At 37.2% G+C, this 18,674-nt stretch overlaps 1 protein-coding gene across 1 annotated transcript in view; it reads right to left on the reverse strand.

Annotated features, from left to right (window-relative positions):
- SLC9C2 (solute carrier family 9 member C2 (putative)) overlaps positions 1–18,674 on the reverse strand; it is a 69,065-nt gene that overhangs the window by 43,278 nt on the left and 7,113 nt on the right. The window contains exons 5-10 of the mRNA XM_074349815.1: positions 15,854–16,019; positions 12,700–12,816; positions 10,876–11,037; positions 6,170–6,269; positions 3,370–3,513; positions 876–1,044 (exon numbers count right to left, since the gene is read on the reverse strand). Coding sequence (XP_074205916.1) covers positions 876–1,044; positions 3,370–3,513; positions 6,170–6,269; positions 10,876–11,037; positions 12,700–12,816; positions 15,854–16,019 — 858 coding nt within the window. The remainder of the gene's footprint in view (positions 1–875; positions 1,045–3,369; positions 3,514–6,169; positions 6,270–10,875; positions 11,038–12,699; positions 12,817–15,853; positions 16,020–18,674) is intronic.

The raw sequence follows: 18,674 nt of genomic DNA on the forward strand, positions 1-18,674 counted from the left end.
AACTTCTCCAGCTAATACTTCACAAATTATGAGGTACCCTAATGCTGTCAGCAGATGCTCTGGGCTCTTTGGACTTTCCCTCGAGTCTCAGTGTCCCCGATGCTGCCCAGAAATCCACTGGCTAGCGCATGGGGGAAAAGCTTTGCGAGAGAATGGAAGGGAAACCAAGTTTTGCTTTTCACTATGGATAATGTAGGCTTCAGCCAAAATTTTTCAAGAAATTAATTTTTTAATTAGCTCTAAAAGACATAAATATAACTAGATCTTTAATTCAAGCATTTATAAAAATCTTTCTTTCCATAGTATACTTAATGAGCATTTCAGTTTTTGCTCTAATAGCTATAGGGACTGGAATATTCTAGAAAGGGTATCATTTTTTTTTCATGCTTTTGACAGCTATTGAAAAACTGCATTTATATGTCCAATAACACTGACTAAGCTTTTACTAAGTGTCATGTGTTTTACTGAGCATCATCTCAATCCTCAACTGGAAACCAAAGCTTCACAAGTCTGAGGAGCTTGCCCAGGGCCACTCAGCCTGTGAACAGTGGAGCCTGCATTTGACCCCAGGCGCACCTGACTCCCACGCCCATGACCATTACTTGATTCTTGGTTCCTTTCATGCTGAGAGCATAAGTAAACTTTCCTCCAAAAGTTCCTTTCTACTTAAAAGAATGCACTTTTCAAATCTAATCTTAAAAATGGTAAACCTGTACACCAGAAATTGACACAACATTGTAAACTGACTATACTTCAATAAAAAAATTTTTTTTAAAAATGGTTAACTTAATTACTGGGTACTATGACAAGCACTACAAAAAAAATAAAATAAAAATGAATAAAACTGAATAATCATGGGACATGATTTTTCTTACCTGCTGTGGTGACTCTATTGTTTCTTCAGCCAGATTATGAACATCAGGAGCCAAGAGTAAGCTAAAAACTCCCTTAATTCCAGACCACGCTATAACAATGCCCCATCTCCAGTTACACTCATAACTGGAATGCCTCAGAATAGGGCTCACTAGGACCACAGTAAGTAACCTGTGGAAAGAAAAACATTTGTTTTTAAATCACACCATATGTATCAATGTTATTTATGTTGAAGCTATGCAGTAAATACTAAATTTCTTGAATTTCTTATAAAAATTTTCAGACAATCCAGTTTATTGATCAGCTTTACAAACTCTCTGGAACTAACCAAATCTACTATCTAAATTTTACACTTAATACTCAACTCTTGAAAAATAACGCTAGAAGTTCTGTACAAATATAAAGAATTATTACTAACACTAGTGTGTACTGTTTGGGATTTTGGTAGTAAATTCCTGCAGGGAAACTTCTTCAAGTATCAATGACAAGCTCCCTGGAAGGCCATGACTGCATTCAGAAATTAGACGAGGATGGCCGACAGGTAGATCATGGTTGAAAAGTAAAATTATTGTAGACACATTAATAACTTTTGTTTAATCAAATTTTTCTTGAGCTCCCACAAGAATCATACATTAAATGTCACATAAATAATTTCGATTTTTGCTTCCTTTCTCTACAGATCATTTTCCTACAAGACTCTGCGCCAAAATTTGGATTCTATCTTTAGGAGATCTGCACCAAAAAAACATCAGTACTGTCCTTCAAAGGAGATTTAAGCAGAAATAAAACTGACATGTTCTCAGCTTCAAAAATTACGTTATGCATCAGTTTTTCAGTGGGCATTTCTTAAGACAATTTAGAGAATTTTCCTCATTGAAAAACAGAAAATCTACAATTTACCACCTATAATGTATATAATTAACTTGGGCAATCTCCTCTGCCTTGCTTTTAGCCTTTTGCAAAGTAATGCTTATCGAAATTTTCAGCCTTACTAAAGGATCTTTCTCTAAGATACCATTGAGTCCAGCCAAAATAGAACAACTTACGTCACTTCCTGATCTCAAAAACAGAGAAGCAGTATAGCAAAGACCCTGGAGTTAGTCTACCTGGTTTTAAATTTAGACTTTTTTTTTTTTACTATGTAAACTTAAGAAAGGTATTTAATCTCGCTAAGCCTCAGTTTCTTCCTCTATAAAATGGAGATGATAATAATAATAATGGCACTTGCTTTGAATGACCTTTATGAAGAGCCAGTTAAATGAGGCAACACTCACAGGGCCCAGAATGATGTTTTGAATGTGGTCAACACTCAATACATGTTAGCAAGGATTATTATGTCCACGCCTCGTTTGGCTCATCTTCTCTGAAATGCTTTTCTCAACAAGTCTCTTACGGAAAGTCCACCCCTACTTTGAGGGCCCCTTACGATGACTCCCTCCATTAAAGCCTCTTCTCTAGTGAGGTAGGACTGTAAGTCCACACAAGATCTCTGGCACTCACTAGCCATTTGACCTTGGGCACAGCCCTTTGCCTTTCAGTTTTTTCATCTATACAATGGAGATAATAATTCTTATCTCCCAGTGCCGTTGTGAAGTTGAAATGAGATAATGGATGCATAGCTGAGTCAAACAATGTGCAAAAAGCCATGTACCTTTCTCCACACACTGTGACCAACCTCAGCCTCCACTTGCACTCCCATGGTGGAAAGACGGTGGAAAGAAACGTAAATTGTCTACACATCCCTCTGTGTGAGAGGGACTACTTGAATCGCATGCAGTGCTTCCAGAGTCAGCAGCAGCAATGCTCCATGAGAACATCTTATAAGTAAGCTCTCTCAGCCAGGCCTATCCTGAGTAGAAAGGCCAATGTTTTTGGAGACGCTGTCATGAATTCTTCTGGAAGACATAACTGTCACTTGTGGGCAATGTCATTCTAGAAAAAGCATGGTCGGGAGAGTCAAGTTTAAATCCCAACTCTGTCCTTACAATTTGGGTGTCTCCAGGCAAGTGTTTAACCTCTCTGGGCTTCATCTGTGAAAAGATGTAACAGCACCTAGCTCATAAGGTTGTATTAATATTAATGGTATAATGTACACGGTTAGCGCTTAATAAATGTCTTTATCATAGTTTTGATGATAATACAGGATGAAAGTCAACAAGATGTTAGCAGCATTAATCTGGTCCAGTGGTACTCAGACTTTAACAAGCTTGTTGAAACAGTTTCCTGGATCTCATCTCCAGAGACTGAATTCAGCCAACTGGGACGGGCCCGTGAATTTGCATTTCCCTCAAGCTCATGGGTTATGCTGATGCTGCTGTTCTGCCCCTTCTTATTTTACAGATGGAACCTTGAAGAGTAAACAGACTTTCCCTCAATTGCACAGCAACCACTACCAGGACCTTGACAGCAATACAGGATTCCTGACTGCATGTCCAGAGCTCTTTTTGCTATAACTCACCTAAGTCCAGTAAGCAAACTTTAAAATATAATTCTTACCTTACAAAATTCACTGTTGCAAATAAGATGAACATGAAAACTAAAGTGTGGAATGTAAAATACCCAGTTTCTCCACATCCAATTACAATGCCAAAGAAAGTGTATATTAAATCTTGATATACACATGAAAACATCATTAGAAACCTAGAATAAATGGAAAGGAAATCACATTTTAAGCAATGTGTTTTTTAAATAGTTTTCTTTTCACATAAAAGCATCTACCACATATCTTCTATTCTTGTCTTAGCAGAGGTCCTTGCCTCCATCACTGTTACAATTAACATTTAAAAGCATTTTGCTGAAATCAGAAACAGACTCACAAATATACAGAACAAACTAGTGGTTACTAGTGGGGAGAGGGGAGTGGGAGGAAGCAAGGTAGAGGCATGGGATTAAGAGATACAAACTATTATGTATAAAATAAGTAAGTAACCAGGACATATAGTACAGCACAGCACAGAGAAATATAGCTATTATTTTGTAATAACTTTAAAAGGAGTATAATCTATAAAAATGTTGAATCACTATGTTGTACAACTGAAACTATTATAATATTATAAGTCAACTATACCTAAATAAAGATTAACTAATTAAAATAAAATTAAAGTATTTTACTGGAACTAAAATACACCCAGTTTCATATTCCCCATTACCCTCATCACACCAGTGCCTGTGGGCTGCCTTTCACAGCAGAATAGTAAGAGCAAGGCAGAAAAATAAGGATCCCCACTTTCCAAGCTGGTGACGTGGCACTTTTGCTGAGATTAGTGGGCAGCATATCAGCTGTCCAGCTGGCCACAGCTGAGGCTGCCACAAGGAGCCCCTGGTTAACCTTGACTTTGTGATAGCTGCCTGGATCCCCTCCATGCCCTCTGCACAACTTCTCCCTTTGTGATCAGCATGAAACTCCTTTACTTTGAAAGTCTCTTCTATCTGCTTTCTCATCTACTCAATTCCTAAAAACTTTGTTAAAACAGCTAACCCTAATCCCATGTTCTTCAGGAAACCACCCTAAGCCCTCTCGCTGTAAGTGATCCTCCTCCAAATCCTTACATGCTGATTGTCTACACCACCATGGTTCTTCAGCAGAGAAGAGCATTAGAATCACCCAGACTGTCTCCCAAAAATCTACAAGTCTAGCCCCACCCCCAAAGATTCTTTATGAGTAGACCAGAGCACAGCAGTTAGGGCATGGGGCTGCTCTGGTTCCACGAGGCAACTAACACACCTGGGTCAGGGCCAGGCCTGACTTCTACAGGTGGATCTCAAGTCCTGCCTCTTCTTGGTCCCCTCGATTCACACGTTCCCTTTCATATCACTGGGTGACTGTATCTGTCCCTAAAACCAGTCTCCCTATAGATAGGTCTCAAGATCTACACTGGGAAAGAAGCACTAGGAATCCTCTTTCTAGCTGCAGATATAAACCATGTTCTCTGACATAGCATTATTCCAATCAAACAGATAATCTGATACTCTGTCTGACTCCCGTCTCTTGATTCAACTGATTAGAGCTCCTAGAAGGAAAGGCTGTGAGTTGGAACCTCAAACTGTAAAGCTTAGTTTTATAAAAATTGAGAAATGATGGAAAAACTGACTGAGTAGAATACTTTTTAAAATGTCTACATACATCTTTAAAAATGCCTTAGAGATAGTAAGATCCCAGTAAACATACATTTATTTACACTGATTACCATGTTCTTCCATACACATGTCCACCATTTAACAATGAGCATCTTCTGGGAAGGAACTTATTGTCATGGCCCCAAATCTAAGATACAACATCCAGGCCACAGATGATATTAAGAAAGGATTCATCAAATAGGTGAAAGAATAAAAAATTTAATGAATAGAATGAATAACTTATAATGATGCTGACAGCATGACTGAGCTCAGGAAATTGTCTAAATACAGACAAAAAGTCTATGTTCTGTCAACTAGTAGTTATCCCAAGTTTCTAGGTTTTAAAAACCAGTAAAGTAAGTGTCATTCATATACACACAAAACTTGATTAAGTTACAGGTACCAATTTTTTCATTTTGCCAAGTAGAGTTATATATATATTTTAAAAAGTGAAGTCTTCTATCACTGGAATTTCATAAAAGAAATGACATTTTTAAACAACATAAAAGTAGGGAGGACGTAAATTCAGAATGATGAATAATAGTCTTTTATATCAAAGCAATGAGTTTTCATGGGAAAACTCAGGGTAATGGCTTATTTTTCTCATTTCAACATTCACTTTCAGCCCCAGTGAGAATTTCTACACTAGACTACGATTTGGTGTGAAATAATTCTAAAACACTTCTGTGATTTAGCACAGTCTCTCAGAGAATGGCTAACTCATTTGTCTGAGAAGACAAGCAAATGGCTTTCCCTCTGTCTACAAATGTCCATATGACACCTTGGAGTTTTGCTGGGTTTGCATTTTTTTCTGCTACTTTCCTTTTCCAGCTCTTCCCAAGTTAGGATATTGTCATTCAGGTATGTTTCAAAGGAATCAAAGGAATAAAGTATTTTTCAAACTTTCCACAGTTCAAAATAAATTTTTATCAAAGAGTTACATATAAAAAGCATCATGATCTCTGAGCCACTGATACATTATCCATAACAGGAGTATCAATTAATGTCAATAATTGTCGGTGGCTTAAGTTTTTTTCAAGCATAACCTGTAGTAAAATTTAAAATGAAAAGTTTTTTTAAAAGTTATTAAAAATGAATTCTATTAGTGTCCATGAGGACAGGAGCACTTAAGCACTAAACTTCTATGAGATCTATACGAAGTACGTAACAGGAGACTTACTTAGTAATTACTAACTCGATCCTCGGTTTAAAGCTTAAGGAATCTAAATTCAGTCCTACAGAGATTAAAGCAACCATACCGGACATTCCTAAAAATTCCACTGGGGAGAAAAAAAAAGAATAAAATTAGTTGCTTTGAAATCCGCACACTAAGCTGCTTTATCTTGAGTGAAGAATTGTTGGGAAACTTAAAAGACTGGTAGTATTTCTTGGAAAGTTGTTTTAAGTGACTGGCCTAATCCTTAGATCAGGGGTTGACAAGCTTTTTCTGTGAAGGATCATATAGTAAATACTTAGTCTTTGGTGCTGTTGTGGCCCCAGTTGCAACTACTCCACTCAGCCGGTCCAGTGCACAAGTGGCCTACATAATACATAATACATAAATGAATGACTGTCCAATAATAATAGACACCAAAATTTGAATTGCTGCAAAATATTTTTTTGAGTTTTTTTTGAAAAGCATTTTAAAATGTGAAAACTATTTTTAGTTCATGGGCTATACAAAAAATAGGCATATTTGACTCACAGGCTCTAGTCGGCCAACCCCTTGCCATAGACCGTCCTTGAGGACAGGGCTAGTGAAAAATAAGTTTAACGGCCTCTGCCCAGCATCTCCGCGACACTCTGCAGCGTGTCCTAGGGGCTGTGGTCCAAGCTCAGAGTTTGCATGGGGACCGCAGGTCCTGAAGCTTGCTGTTCTTTTGCCTGGGACAGATGCCCCTAAAATTGTGATTCCTTGGGCTCTAAACAAATATGTAAATGTAGTCTGGGGCAGGAAAACCAACTATGAATGTCTGAACACTTTGAATTCCAACAGTCCTAGGCTGCAGAATCTTCAACTAGCACATTATAAATGTCAGACAGAGGAAGGGAAAAAAGACGCAAGGTAGGAGTGGAAGGCCCTTGGAGCAGGGCTGAGCTGGCTGCTCAGGGTTTGTGACATCCCTTTTCCCCATTAGTGCCCCTGCATCTGCAAAATGGGTGTAAAAGAAGAATGCCTCATAGAGTTGTTGTGAGGATAAAATTAGATAACATGAAGAGTGCTTGGCACATCTTTAAAACAAGGAATAAATGATAATCACTGTTCTCATGCTATTAATTATTTTTATATGTTCACTTCATTGCTTGGTAAATTTATGCTGTTTATTAATTTGAAGGGGATTTTATTATTCCTTTGGTTTATCTAGTTTACTTAAATCCACTTTAGATTTCTTTTTACCTACTTATTTAACTGAATTTAATATAAATAAACAATGACAGTAAAACCAGTGGTACTGGGAGCTGTGAGGATAGAGAAACTCTTGCAATCTTACTTCCAATTCCCTACAACTCATACTATGGGATTTTAAAGCTCATTTTTTTCACCAACAGTCACTACCTAGAGACAACATCTGTTATGAGAAAACCACAAAATAACTTTATTTTAAAACTGATATCATTTAGTATAATCCCAATGTTACACAAAAATACGGTGTGAATGCATACATTAATACATGTATGTACATGCGTATGTATTTGTTAAAGGCTAAGCACATGCACCAAAATGTGTCAGTGGTTAAATTTACAACATAGGTTTAGATTTTTTCTTTGACTTTCCAGAATTTTTCCTAAACTCTACACTGAACATGTACTACTTTTACAATTAGAAAAACAGTCTTTGAGAAATTCCAAGTGCTATTTATGTTAAATGGTATTTCAAATGTTCAAGAAGTTGAGGGTTGGGGGGGGATGTCATGGAACATGTAATAAAGAAAGTAATTTTCATCAGCATAAACCCAAGAGGTTAAAAATAGAGCTGTCAAGTTTTCCTGACTCAATGGAAAGAAACCATCACAGAAGACTGATGCCACGGGAAAGCAGCTCTCTCAACTTCTGTCTCTTTCTCTCTCTGGTTTAGAAAAAGGGAAGGTCCTCCTACTAGGAGATTTTGTTTCCTAAAAACAACAGGATTCAGGAACGGATGTTTCCTAACTAGAAAAATATTAGCGTGACGACTGAAGTCCTTCGACATTTATAGCCGAGACCAATGACATAACAGAAAAGAGACAGTGACAGCAATCAGCCCGGGCACAGGCAAGAAGGGAATGCATTGTTTGTAGACAGTTTTCAAACAATAAAACTGCCTAAAAGCCCTCTGCTTTTTATTATCACCATTCTCCAGAAATTCTGACCAGTGCCACTTGACAAAATATTCCTTCTGCTGGGACAAACCGCGCCCCCACCACCTCTCTTGGTGTACCTCTGGCCTAGACTTTCCTATAACCCACCATCTATAACATTGACTCCCTTCTAGACACTAAATTCAAATTTTCTTCCATGGGCTGATATATTAATATTTCTAGCTGCACTACCTGTCAATCAACAATGTTCCAGTGAGTCTTTTGTCTGGTAATGTCTGTGCAATTTTTTTTGACTATTTTACTTTATTAGAATGAATGTGCTGATGCAAGTGATTTCTAAAAGTCCAAGAATTGTAAATTTAATATAATAGAGACAAAAATGGAAATGACTGTACTGTGCTCAAGGAGGTGACTCTCTGACCTCAATCAGACACTCCCTGGATTTAAGCCAGTTAACAATATGTTTCACCAGCGAAGAAAAAAAAACATAATTAGATAACATGACAGAAATGTAACACGTGTAAATAAAAATTTTACCTACGTTCAGCTTTCTGGCAATGGAAACTCTCCTTATAACTGTCTGTTACTGACTGTTGCTGTCAGGATCTGATTAAGCCTAAGAGTGAAGAACTACCTGAAGCTGTTAATTCCTGGAGCAGAGGAAAGTGTAATGCAGGAGGGAGGGGTATTTTTTTCCCAGGGCTGTTGTAACCGAGTACCACAAACTAAGTGTCTTAAACAACAGGAATTTATTGCCTCATAGTCTGCAGGCTAGAGGTCCAAGATCAATCCTTTGCACCAGCGATCCCTTCAGAGCGCTGAGAGGGAGAATGTATTCCAGGCCTCTCAAGGACTGACCGGGAGCCCCTCCGTGAATTAGAACGAAAGGGGAAGGGAACCAGCATTTATCGGCTGCCCTACCTTGAGCCTGGTGTTGTGCTGGTAAATGTTTAACAGCAGCAATCTGGGGGGTAAAAAAAAAAACCCAGTTGGTAGTATCTGCCAGTTTCCATGGTCCCACTATGGCCAGTTTCAAGCTACCAACATTATGTCACTTAAACACAGCTCTGGGAAGAGATGTGAACAATCAGCTCTTGCGATTGAAGTCCTACCTCCAGGACACAAACATGAGTGAGTCACACAACACATATTATTTCATTAATGCCTGCAATGCTCCTCTCAATTAGGTTATAGTATATCATGTTTATAGATGAGGAAACTAACTAAAGCTTAGAGAGGTAACACTCCAAAGTCACTGAGCTAATAAATTGTGAAGCTCAGATGTGAATCCAACTCTGCCTCATTCCACAGCTCTTGAAGGACTAGTAGTTTATTCAACCAACATGTATTAAATTACTATTAGGCATATGGCAAGTGCTGGGCTTGGCTCAGGGAATACAGAAAAGAGAATAAATAAAAAGATGAATAAGAGACAGCCTCTACTTCAAGGAACTCATGGTCCAATGAGAAAACAAAAGGAAATATTAAATTAAAATTTTTTCTTCAAATATTTAAGACGTTTAAAACAGGTAGACAGGGGAGGGAAAAAAATGAAGTTGAAGGAAATGACCCTTTGGGGAATGTTTTCTATAATTTTACTGACTCAGGGCAGTGAGCAACAACAAGAGGCAGTTTACCCGTGGAGGGAGCAGTGCTGGTTGGTAACTGGAGGGGAAAGAGGAGTAATGAACCTCTGGACACCTGAGGTCTCCCATGCATGGACGTTGCTCCACTGTGCCAGGGAAGAGCAGAAGCAGAATTTGGCCATTTTGCCACAATTACTATGGCTTTTGGGAACTGGTTACCTCAGTCAGGCCAGGAAAGACTTTAGTTCCCAGTCCCATGGGACTAAACTAGCATATGAATGTTGAAGGTTGACCAGCTGAAGGCTCTCCAACTCCCACAATAATTCTACCCTCATCACTTCCAGACAAAGGTATACCTGATTTCTCCCTCTCCTTTCCTGCCTCCTGGCCTCAGGTAAGGGCCACCATTTCTACAGTCCCTTCAAATTGGTACCCCCTGAATTAAAGCCTGTTGAGCTCAAAAAGACCTCAGGAGCATCTTTCCCAACTTTCTCTCTTTAAAGATGGGTTGCTAAGGGTTAAGAGCAGAAACCAGCTCAGTTCTGATTCCTCTTCCAGGGGACTGCTAGTGACTGAATGTAATGCCAAAGAGTAGAGTTTTAGAAAAGAATAAGAGACAGGGGAGGGCATAGCTGAATGGTAGAGAGTGTGTTTAGCATGCACAAGGTCCTGGGTTCAATCCCCAGCACCTCCATTAAAAATAAATAAACAAACAAACCTAATTACATCCCCTCCAAAAAAATTTTTTTAAAAAAGAATAAGAGAGTAACAACATGGAAGAATGCAAAGGGAAGGGACATGGAGTCAAAATCAAAGAGATGTTAAGAGAGACCAGGAAAGAGCTGGAGGTAGCGGAGAGATAATATGATAACAGACACACAGAGGGGCCACATCAAGGTGGAAGCAGTTGGGAAGAAGTAACTGAATTGAGAACAAGGGAAAATTAAAATGCAAAAAGTTCACTTTGAGGACAGCATTTTTTGTATCTGTTTCTGCCTTACCAATGTAGAAAGTCATGTACACCATCGAAATACAGAGAATGATATCAGTCAGCATATTGCTAAAAAGGTCAGTCAATATAAACTGAATGATCCTTGCACACCAATATCCACATAGCGTGCCTCCCAAAATGTCCAAGCAGAGGCCCATGATAACATGTAACTCTAGAAAAAGAAAATAAGAAAAAAAGAAAGTTGAACTATAACTTTTGTTTCTTTCATTGACGGCATTTGGGTCTATACACTTTGGTTTGCTCTTGAGATTTTGAGTAGGAATCGTGTTCTTCAGCAGAAGAGAGTTTCCCATGAAAGCCTGGCAAAAGAGGCTCTCTGGGGACACATGTCCTTTACAGTCTGCAGCTTAGGTCTGCTTGTCCAAGGACAGTAGACTCACGTGCCCTTAGGAGCCATAAACGTGGAAAAACCAATGACAGCCTGGAAAGTGAATGATCAACAAAAGGACATTCAAATTCAAATGTTTTACAAACTATGTCAGGGCCAAGCACACAATGTCCATGATCGCCACCAACCTGCAGTCTATGTGTGACCCCTGCCCCCATCCCAGAGGATATCTGGGAAATGAAGAAGGGAAATTTTCCATGACCACAATAATGGGGGGCAACAGTGCCAGTTAGCGAACAGATACCAGACACTGCTGAGTGCAGTCTTAAGTAACAAAGACTGACCCACCCCAAATGCCTTCAGCTCCCTCACTGAGAAGCAATGCAAACCCCTCTTGATAAATTTCTTTTCCCTTTTAGCAACTCTCTCCTCCTACAACCAACACATAAACATATCAGGAGGACACATGTTCCCTCTTCATGCTGTGACTTTTCCCACTTTCTTCTCTCCTAGTACCACATCTAGGAACCTAGCAAATGAGCATAGTTCCATAGCCCAGTGAACTTCAACCACACCATGGCTGACTGTTATCCTCTCTAGGCACTGACTCTCCAGTACTGCTTGAACCATTCTGCTTTCACCCACAGACTCAAATCCAGGACCAAGCCAATTCTTAACATCCATGCAGTAAACTCCAGATTGATACAGGGAAGAAGTAAATCTGAGCCAGATGACACAACTGTGTGTGTGTGTGCACACGCACACGCACAAGAGTGCACATGTATACCAAGGGGGATGAAATAATTTCACATTCTTTCCCCTTAATCTCTAAGTAAACACATAGATGGTAATTATTTTGTTAGCTGATTTACTATTTTAATTGGTCCATGAGTAAAGTACAGGAAACGCAGTTAAGATATCTTTTTTTTTAACATTTTTAAACATTTTTTATTGATTTATAATCATTTTACAATGTTGTGTCAAATTCCAGTGTAGAGCACAATTTTTCAGTTATACATGAACATATATATATTCATTGTCACATTTTTTTCTCTGTGAGCTACCATAAGATCTTGTGTATATTTCCCTGTGCTATACAGTATAATCTTGTTTATCTATTCTACAATTTTGAAATCCCATCTATCCCTTCCCACCCTCCACCCCCTTGGCAACCACAAGTTTGTATTCTATGTCTGTGAGTCTATTTCTGTTTTGTATTTATGTTTTTTTGTTTTGTTTTGTTTTAGACTCCACATATGAGCAATCTCATATGGTATTTTTCTTTCTCTTTCTGGCTTACTTCACTTAGAATGACATTCTCCAGGAGCATCCATGTTGCTACAAATGGTGTTATGTTGTTGGTTTTTATGGCTGAGTAGTATTCCATTGTAAGACATCTTGATTACATTTTAATTTCAGTATGAATTGAAATGCACCATATAAAAATGATATTAGAAAATATACAGACCAAAAAAATGCTCTTACCGCTATAATTGGAAATGCCAAGGAAGTTGCTCCGAAAAATTCCAAAAAAAATGGATGTGAAGCTACAGATGATCATTGATTCTCCTCTGATAATATCAGTAAATGTTTTAGAAATGCCTGGAAAAGGAAATATAAAATATAATTTAATGTGCATGAAAATGATGCTTTTGCACAGAAAACACAAAAATAGAAGAGAAGGAATATTCTAGGAAAAAAGAAGGCAGACATAGCTGGGATGGGTCTGCTGGACAATCACCATTTTTAAATTTCTCCATTGTGCCTTCTATACCTCCAGTGGCAAAGGAACATGGCAGTAGCCCTCCTGGAAGTGTCCATTGCCTCAAACCATGCTTAAGCCTCTGGATGAGGCGAAACACTTCTCAGTTCACTATATTTAGCTTGAATAAACATGAATCATTAGACTCCAAAAGAATTACACTTTAGAAATAAGTACAAAATATGACCTAGCAAATCTACTCCCAGACATATACCCAAGAGAATTGAAAACATATGTCCGCACAAAAATTTGCACATGAATGTTCACAGCAGCATTTTCGTAATAGCCAAAAAGGGGAAACAACCCACAGTCCCTCAGCTGATGAATGGATAAACACATGTGGGTATATTATGCAGGCTAATATGACCACAGATTGATACAGAAAGTACTGTACAACTACATGTTTTTTAAAGCAGTTTAATATAACCCATTGCATCAAAATCAAAACTGATCCTATTAAATGACACTATTTTTTTAATCCAAAGAGAACTGGATCTGACTAACATTCTACTTTTTTTCCTTTGGTGTTTTTTGAAACACATAATAATTAAATAGATATAGCTGGGGGGGTTCAGTATTAATATTTCTAAGATACTATATGTAGTTCAAACAAAAGGAAGTCTCTGCTTTCCAGTGTTTGATCTGAGTACATGAAACATCAGACTGTTCGGATTCTATCTATCTTTGCAAAAGTCTCCTGAATGATAGAATACCAGGAAACTACAGAATACTAGGATAATAGAGAATTTCTGATTACTCAGTGCCTAACTGCAGATCAATATTCAGGCTGTTTATTTCTATTCTCTGTGGTTAATTAGTGTAGCCAATAAAGAAAGCAAAGATAATAAAAGGCAAGATAAGTTATAATTATTTTTTATTACTATTTGTTACTAACTTTGACTATAAAAAAAGACAAAAGAATACTGGTTAAATAGGTTTGAAGATTATTAGCACATTTAATTTAGTTGGTCAAGAAATCCTTTAATCCTTCCCTCAGATTTGGTGAGTCAACCAGGATCAAGTTAAGTATAAGATGTGTTGCATGAAGTTTTGAATTTGATGTGTAGTTATTTTAATAGTAAAACTCCCCACAATTCTTATTGACTTAATGTGGAACTAACTAATATTTATTAATTTGTTGTAAAATTTGGGAAAAAGAAAGAATAAAACAAAATAAAACAAATAAACAAGTAAAACAAAAATCATCTATAATTCCATAACCCAGAGAGAACTATTTGAATGTTCTTCTAAGTATGTAATTCTTTGTACTCAGTTGAAATCAAAATAAATTTTGTATTTTATTCCTTTACAAGCTCCTATTCCAGATTTGTTTTAAAGTAAGAACTGTTTGAGCCCTGTGCACTCTTTTAAAGTAGGTAAAGAATAGACAGGTTCATCTTAACTCACTCGTCTCACTGGGTCAGTCCACATGACGCAGGCTGTGCAGGTTTTACAGTGCACCAAGGCACCACATGAAATGAAGCAGCATTCACGCTGTAGGAGCAGTTTTGCATATGCAAAGATTATGGTAATTTTAGGCATACAGCAAAAAATACTTCTACTTAAAAAAGCAATGTATTATGACAATTAGATAGGAAGGATCATTTATCTAATTCACACAAAGGACCTATATGGTGGCTCTTTCAACACCATAAATGAGTGAGAGTGATTTTCCCCCCATAAAAATGAGTCAAATTTGTCTTACTAAGTAAAAATGTCACTGAATGCAGAGCCATGTACCACCCGAGTATTACTGACATAACGAAAATAACGATTAAGAGTCAAATACCTTCACTAGTTTTAGAGAAATGGAAGACTTTCCACTCCTGTTTTGAAAAAAAAAAATTTAATATGGAGACTGCAATAAATAATTAAAGTTTGGAGTTTATTAGAGCCTCTTATAATGGAGAGATTGCAGAAAAGGGAGCAGGAAGAAAATGATGCAAATAAAACAAGTGGCAAATACTAATGGCTAAAAAAGAAAGACAGGTGAATGAAAGACAGAAAAATCATGTGCTTGGGGGAAAAAAGAGAGAGAAAGAAAAGAGGACAGGATCTGACTCTTTGAGAAATATCTTGTGACAATGTGAACTATCACCACCAAAAGTGTCTTAAAACTTCCCATGTTTTCTCAAGTGTAAGTCTAAGTGGGTATAAAAATGGGAATATCACTTGCCAGAAAGGTTCAAGATTTCCCAAGCCAATCATAAGGCAATATATTTCCACCAAGTATAACTGACACCTTAAATTGGTTAGTTAAATATTTCTGGCTCAAAAACAGAAACCACAATATCTAGACATTTCATGTCTTTACTGCTATGTTAATAAAACATGACAACAGGGGCGTATTTCAGAATGAAATCACCTTTTTACCAAATGAGATGGGAAGCAGTGTAGAACCCCAAAGCCTCTTGGGAATAAGCTTTTATTGAACAACATATGTGCCAGACTATATTTTCACCCCATTTCTCTTAAATAAATTACAAGTCCCTCTACCACCTGCCCAAGGTTAGCTGCTCCAAAATGGAGGCAGTTCTAACAAGAGGTAGCTAGACCTTGGAAAAGTTTCTTTAGGGGAAAGGCAGAGTCTCTACCTTGTGGCTTGGAATTCAGCGGAAGGGAATAGAATACTAATTTTTTATCACTTTCTAGGAAGGTTACATTTTCTTCTTGAAAAAACTTGAGATCATAATTGATGCTGTTTATCCTGGATCTCAGGTTGCCTTATTGACTTTGCATATCAATCAATGCTCCAGCTCCAAGACAAACAGCACAAATATCTACTTTGTTAGATGCATAACTCATGGAAGAAAAATACTGTCAAAAGGAAATAATTTATCCTCACATCTTCAAGAGAGAGAAATAAATCTGACATACCAATAGTTTTCAGTGAATTCACAGAATGAACAGGATCTGTAATGACAAGGGTCATGCTAAAGAGTACGCAAGATTGCAAATCCCATGAGTCCTTATTGAATTTCAGAACCACATATCCAATTATGATGAATGCTATAGAAAAGCTGATGAATCCAGTTAACAAGACCTGTGAAACCAATTCATAACATGGTATTAGGTTTAACATCTCAACATGGCATGACTGCATTTACTTATGTATGAGTCAGATCATGGCTATATATTTTATACCATTACTCTGGAAGATAACTTTAAAAGATAGTCTAGTTTACCTACCTCAAAGAAACCACCCCTTCCAAAAAAATGAGATTCTACTTTTTTGTGAAAAGACCCATTCACCAATCTCTCTGGTTGCTATTCCAGCTTAATAGTTATCATTGTCAAAATGTTCTAAGATGGAATGCAAATTTCTCTTGCTTCTGTGTGAAACATTTCCTGGTTTTCTCAGGGATGATCTGCAGGGCTCCAGGCAGAAAGAGAAGTAAAACAATGGGCAAAAAGCCCATTCCAGCTGATCTGGCCCCCGTGGTAAGGGTTTTCTAGAAGCCGTATTCAGCAAACTTTTGTGTACAACTCATTGCTCAACTGTTTCCTGACACTACCACATCTGTCAAGGATGCTGGGAAATGTAGTACTATTTCACACTGGATCCGCTCCCACACCAAACAAAATACAGGAAGTCTCTCTCTAGTGAGAAAGAAAGGGATAGACAATCAGTAGTGCCTGCCTCAAAACCAGCAACAGAACATAAAACTTTGAAACAAGGAGAGGAACAAAAGGGATAAAGAAAACTGGATCAACTTAATTGATTGAGAAGGGAAAAATGAATGAGAAAAAGTAAAGGAAAAGCATCATAAATAAAAAATACAAAATCATATGGGAGAAACAGAAATTTAACTTCTTTTAATTTTTTAAAATTTATTCTTTAATTTACATACAGTAAAATTAATTCTTTTGACGTATAGTTATACAAGTTTTGACAAATGCATAAAGTCATGTGACCATGACCAAAATGAAGGAACAAAACAGATCCGTCACCCCCAAAAATTTGTTCACACTGCCCCTTTGCAGTCAGTTTCTTCCCTCATCCCCACTTCCTGGCAACCAATGATCTATTCTACAAACGTGCAGTTTTGCCTTTGCTAGAAGGAAGGTCTATGAATGGAATTATACAATATGTAGTTTTTGGGTCTGGTTTCTTTCTCTTAGCACAATGCATTTGAAATTCTTTCATGTTGTGCCTATCAATACCCTGTTCCTTTTCTATTGCTGGGTAATATTCCATTGTAAGATGTGCCACAATTTGTTTACCCATTTGATGGTTGAGAAATGTTTGAGTTGTTTCCAGACTTTTGAGATTATGAATAAAGCTGCTATAAAGATTCATACAGAGTTTTTATTGTAAGTATAAGTTTTCATTTCTCTTGGGTAAATATACATGAGTGGAATTGCTAGGTCATATGGCAAATGTATACTTAACTTTATAAGAAATTCCCATACTGTTTTCCGAAGTGGTTCTACCATTTTGCATTCTCACCAGCAATGTATGAGAGTTATAATTTCTCTGAATTCTTACCAGTACTTGATATTCATCAGGCTTGTTACTGTTGCTGCTGCTGCCATTCTAATAGGAATGTCAGTAATATCTCATATGGTTTTAATTTGTCTTTCCCTAATAATTTAAGATGTTGAGCATCTTTCCAAGTACTTATTTGTCATCCACATATCTTCTTTGGTACCTCAAATCTCTTAAAATCTTTAGCCTTCCTAAATCTATTTTTAATCACAATAAATATCACCAAAAATACATCCCCCCCCCAAAAGCCAGCAGAGATAATCAACCTAGATAAAATAGCAAAATCCAACTGTGTGTTATCAAAAAGACAAACATAAGTTCACCAAAATCTTGAAAGTAAAAGAATGGAAAATTTTTAGCAGACAACTACTAACCAAAAGAAAGCTAGTATAACTATAGTAACACCAGATAAATTTGACTTAAGGCAAAAGCATCATTTGGAATCAAAGGGTAACTAAATAGTAAGGAAAAAAATTAACTAGGAAAATAACAATTCTTCTACATGCACCACCGGAGTTGACAGATGAAGCACATTCTCTGATCACAATGTGATAAGGGAAATAAAAATAAAAAGCCATATTTGGAAATTCAAAGACAACTTCTAAATAACTAATGGGCCAAAGAAAAAAGTATAATAAAATTTAGGTAGGAGGGATGATAATGAAAACCCTAAAAATCTAAACATGTGGGGTGAAACTAAAAGAGTAGTTAAAGGAAAATTTAAAACCTTAAATGTACAAAATATAAAAAATTTAAAAAGCTAAAAGTCAATCAACTAACATCTAACTCTAGATGTTAGAAAAAACAAAGAATGAAATCAAAGAAAATGAAACGTTTTGGAAAAAAAAATTAGTCTGGCAAGCATGATTTAGGAAAAAAGAGAAGGAATAAATAAAACAACCTTAACAGTGAAAATGGACAAATCTAGAGATACAGTTGAGATGAGTCAGAGGTGGGATCAGGATCCAGGTTCTGCCGTTTCTCAGTCTTGTGACCTCGGAACTACAGTCTGCTTATACGTGAAGTGGGGGTGATACTAACTCAGTGCCCCGTCACAGCGGTCACTCAGCAAATATTCATTCCTCCTCCCTCCCCTCAGCTCTCTTTAACTAGTGAGTCTGCAGAATGAGGAGAGTTAAACAACAAGAAACGTGAGATTTGTGAATTATTAATCTTCTTTGTAGACAGATTCTCCATGAACATGAATAA

This window comes from Camelus bactrianus, chromosome 21, assembly GCF_048773025.1.
Source record: "Camelus bactrianus isolate YW-2024 breed Bactrian camel chromosome 21, ASM4877302v1, whole genome shotgun sequence".
Lineage (NCBI taxonomy): Eukaryota > Metazoa > Chordata > Mammalia > Artiodactyla > Camelidae > Camelus > Camelus bactrianus.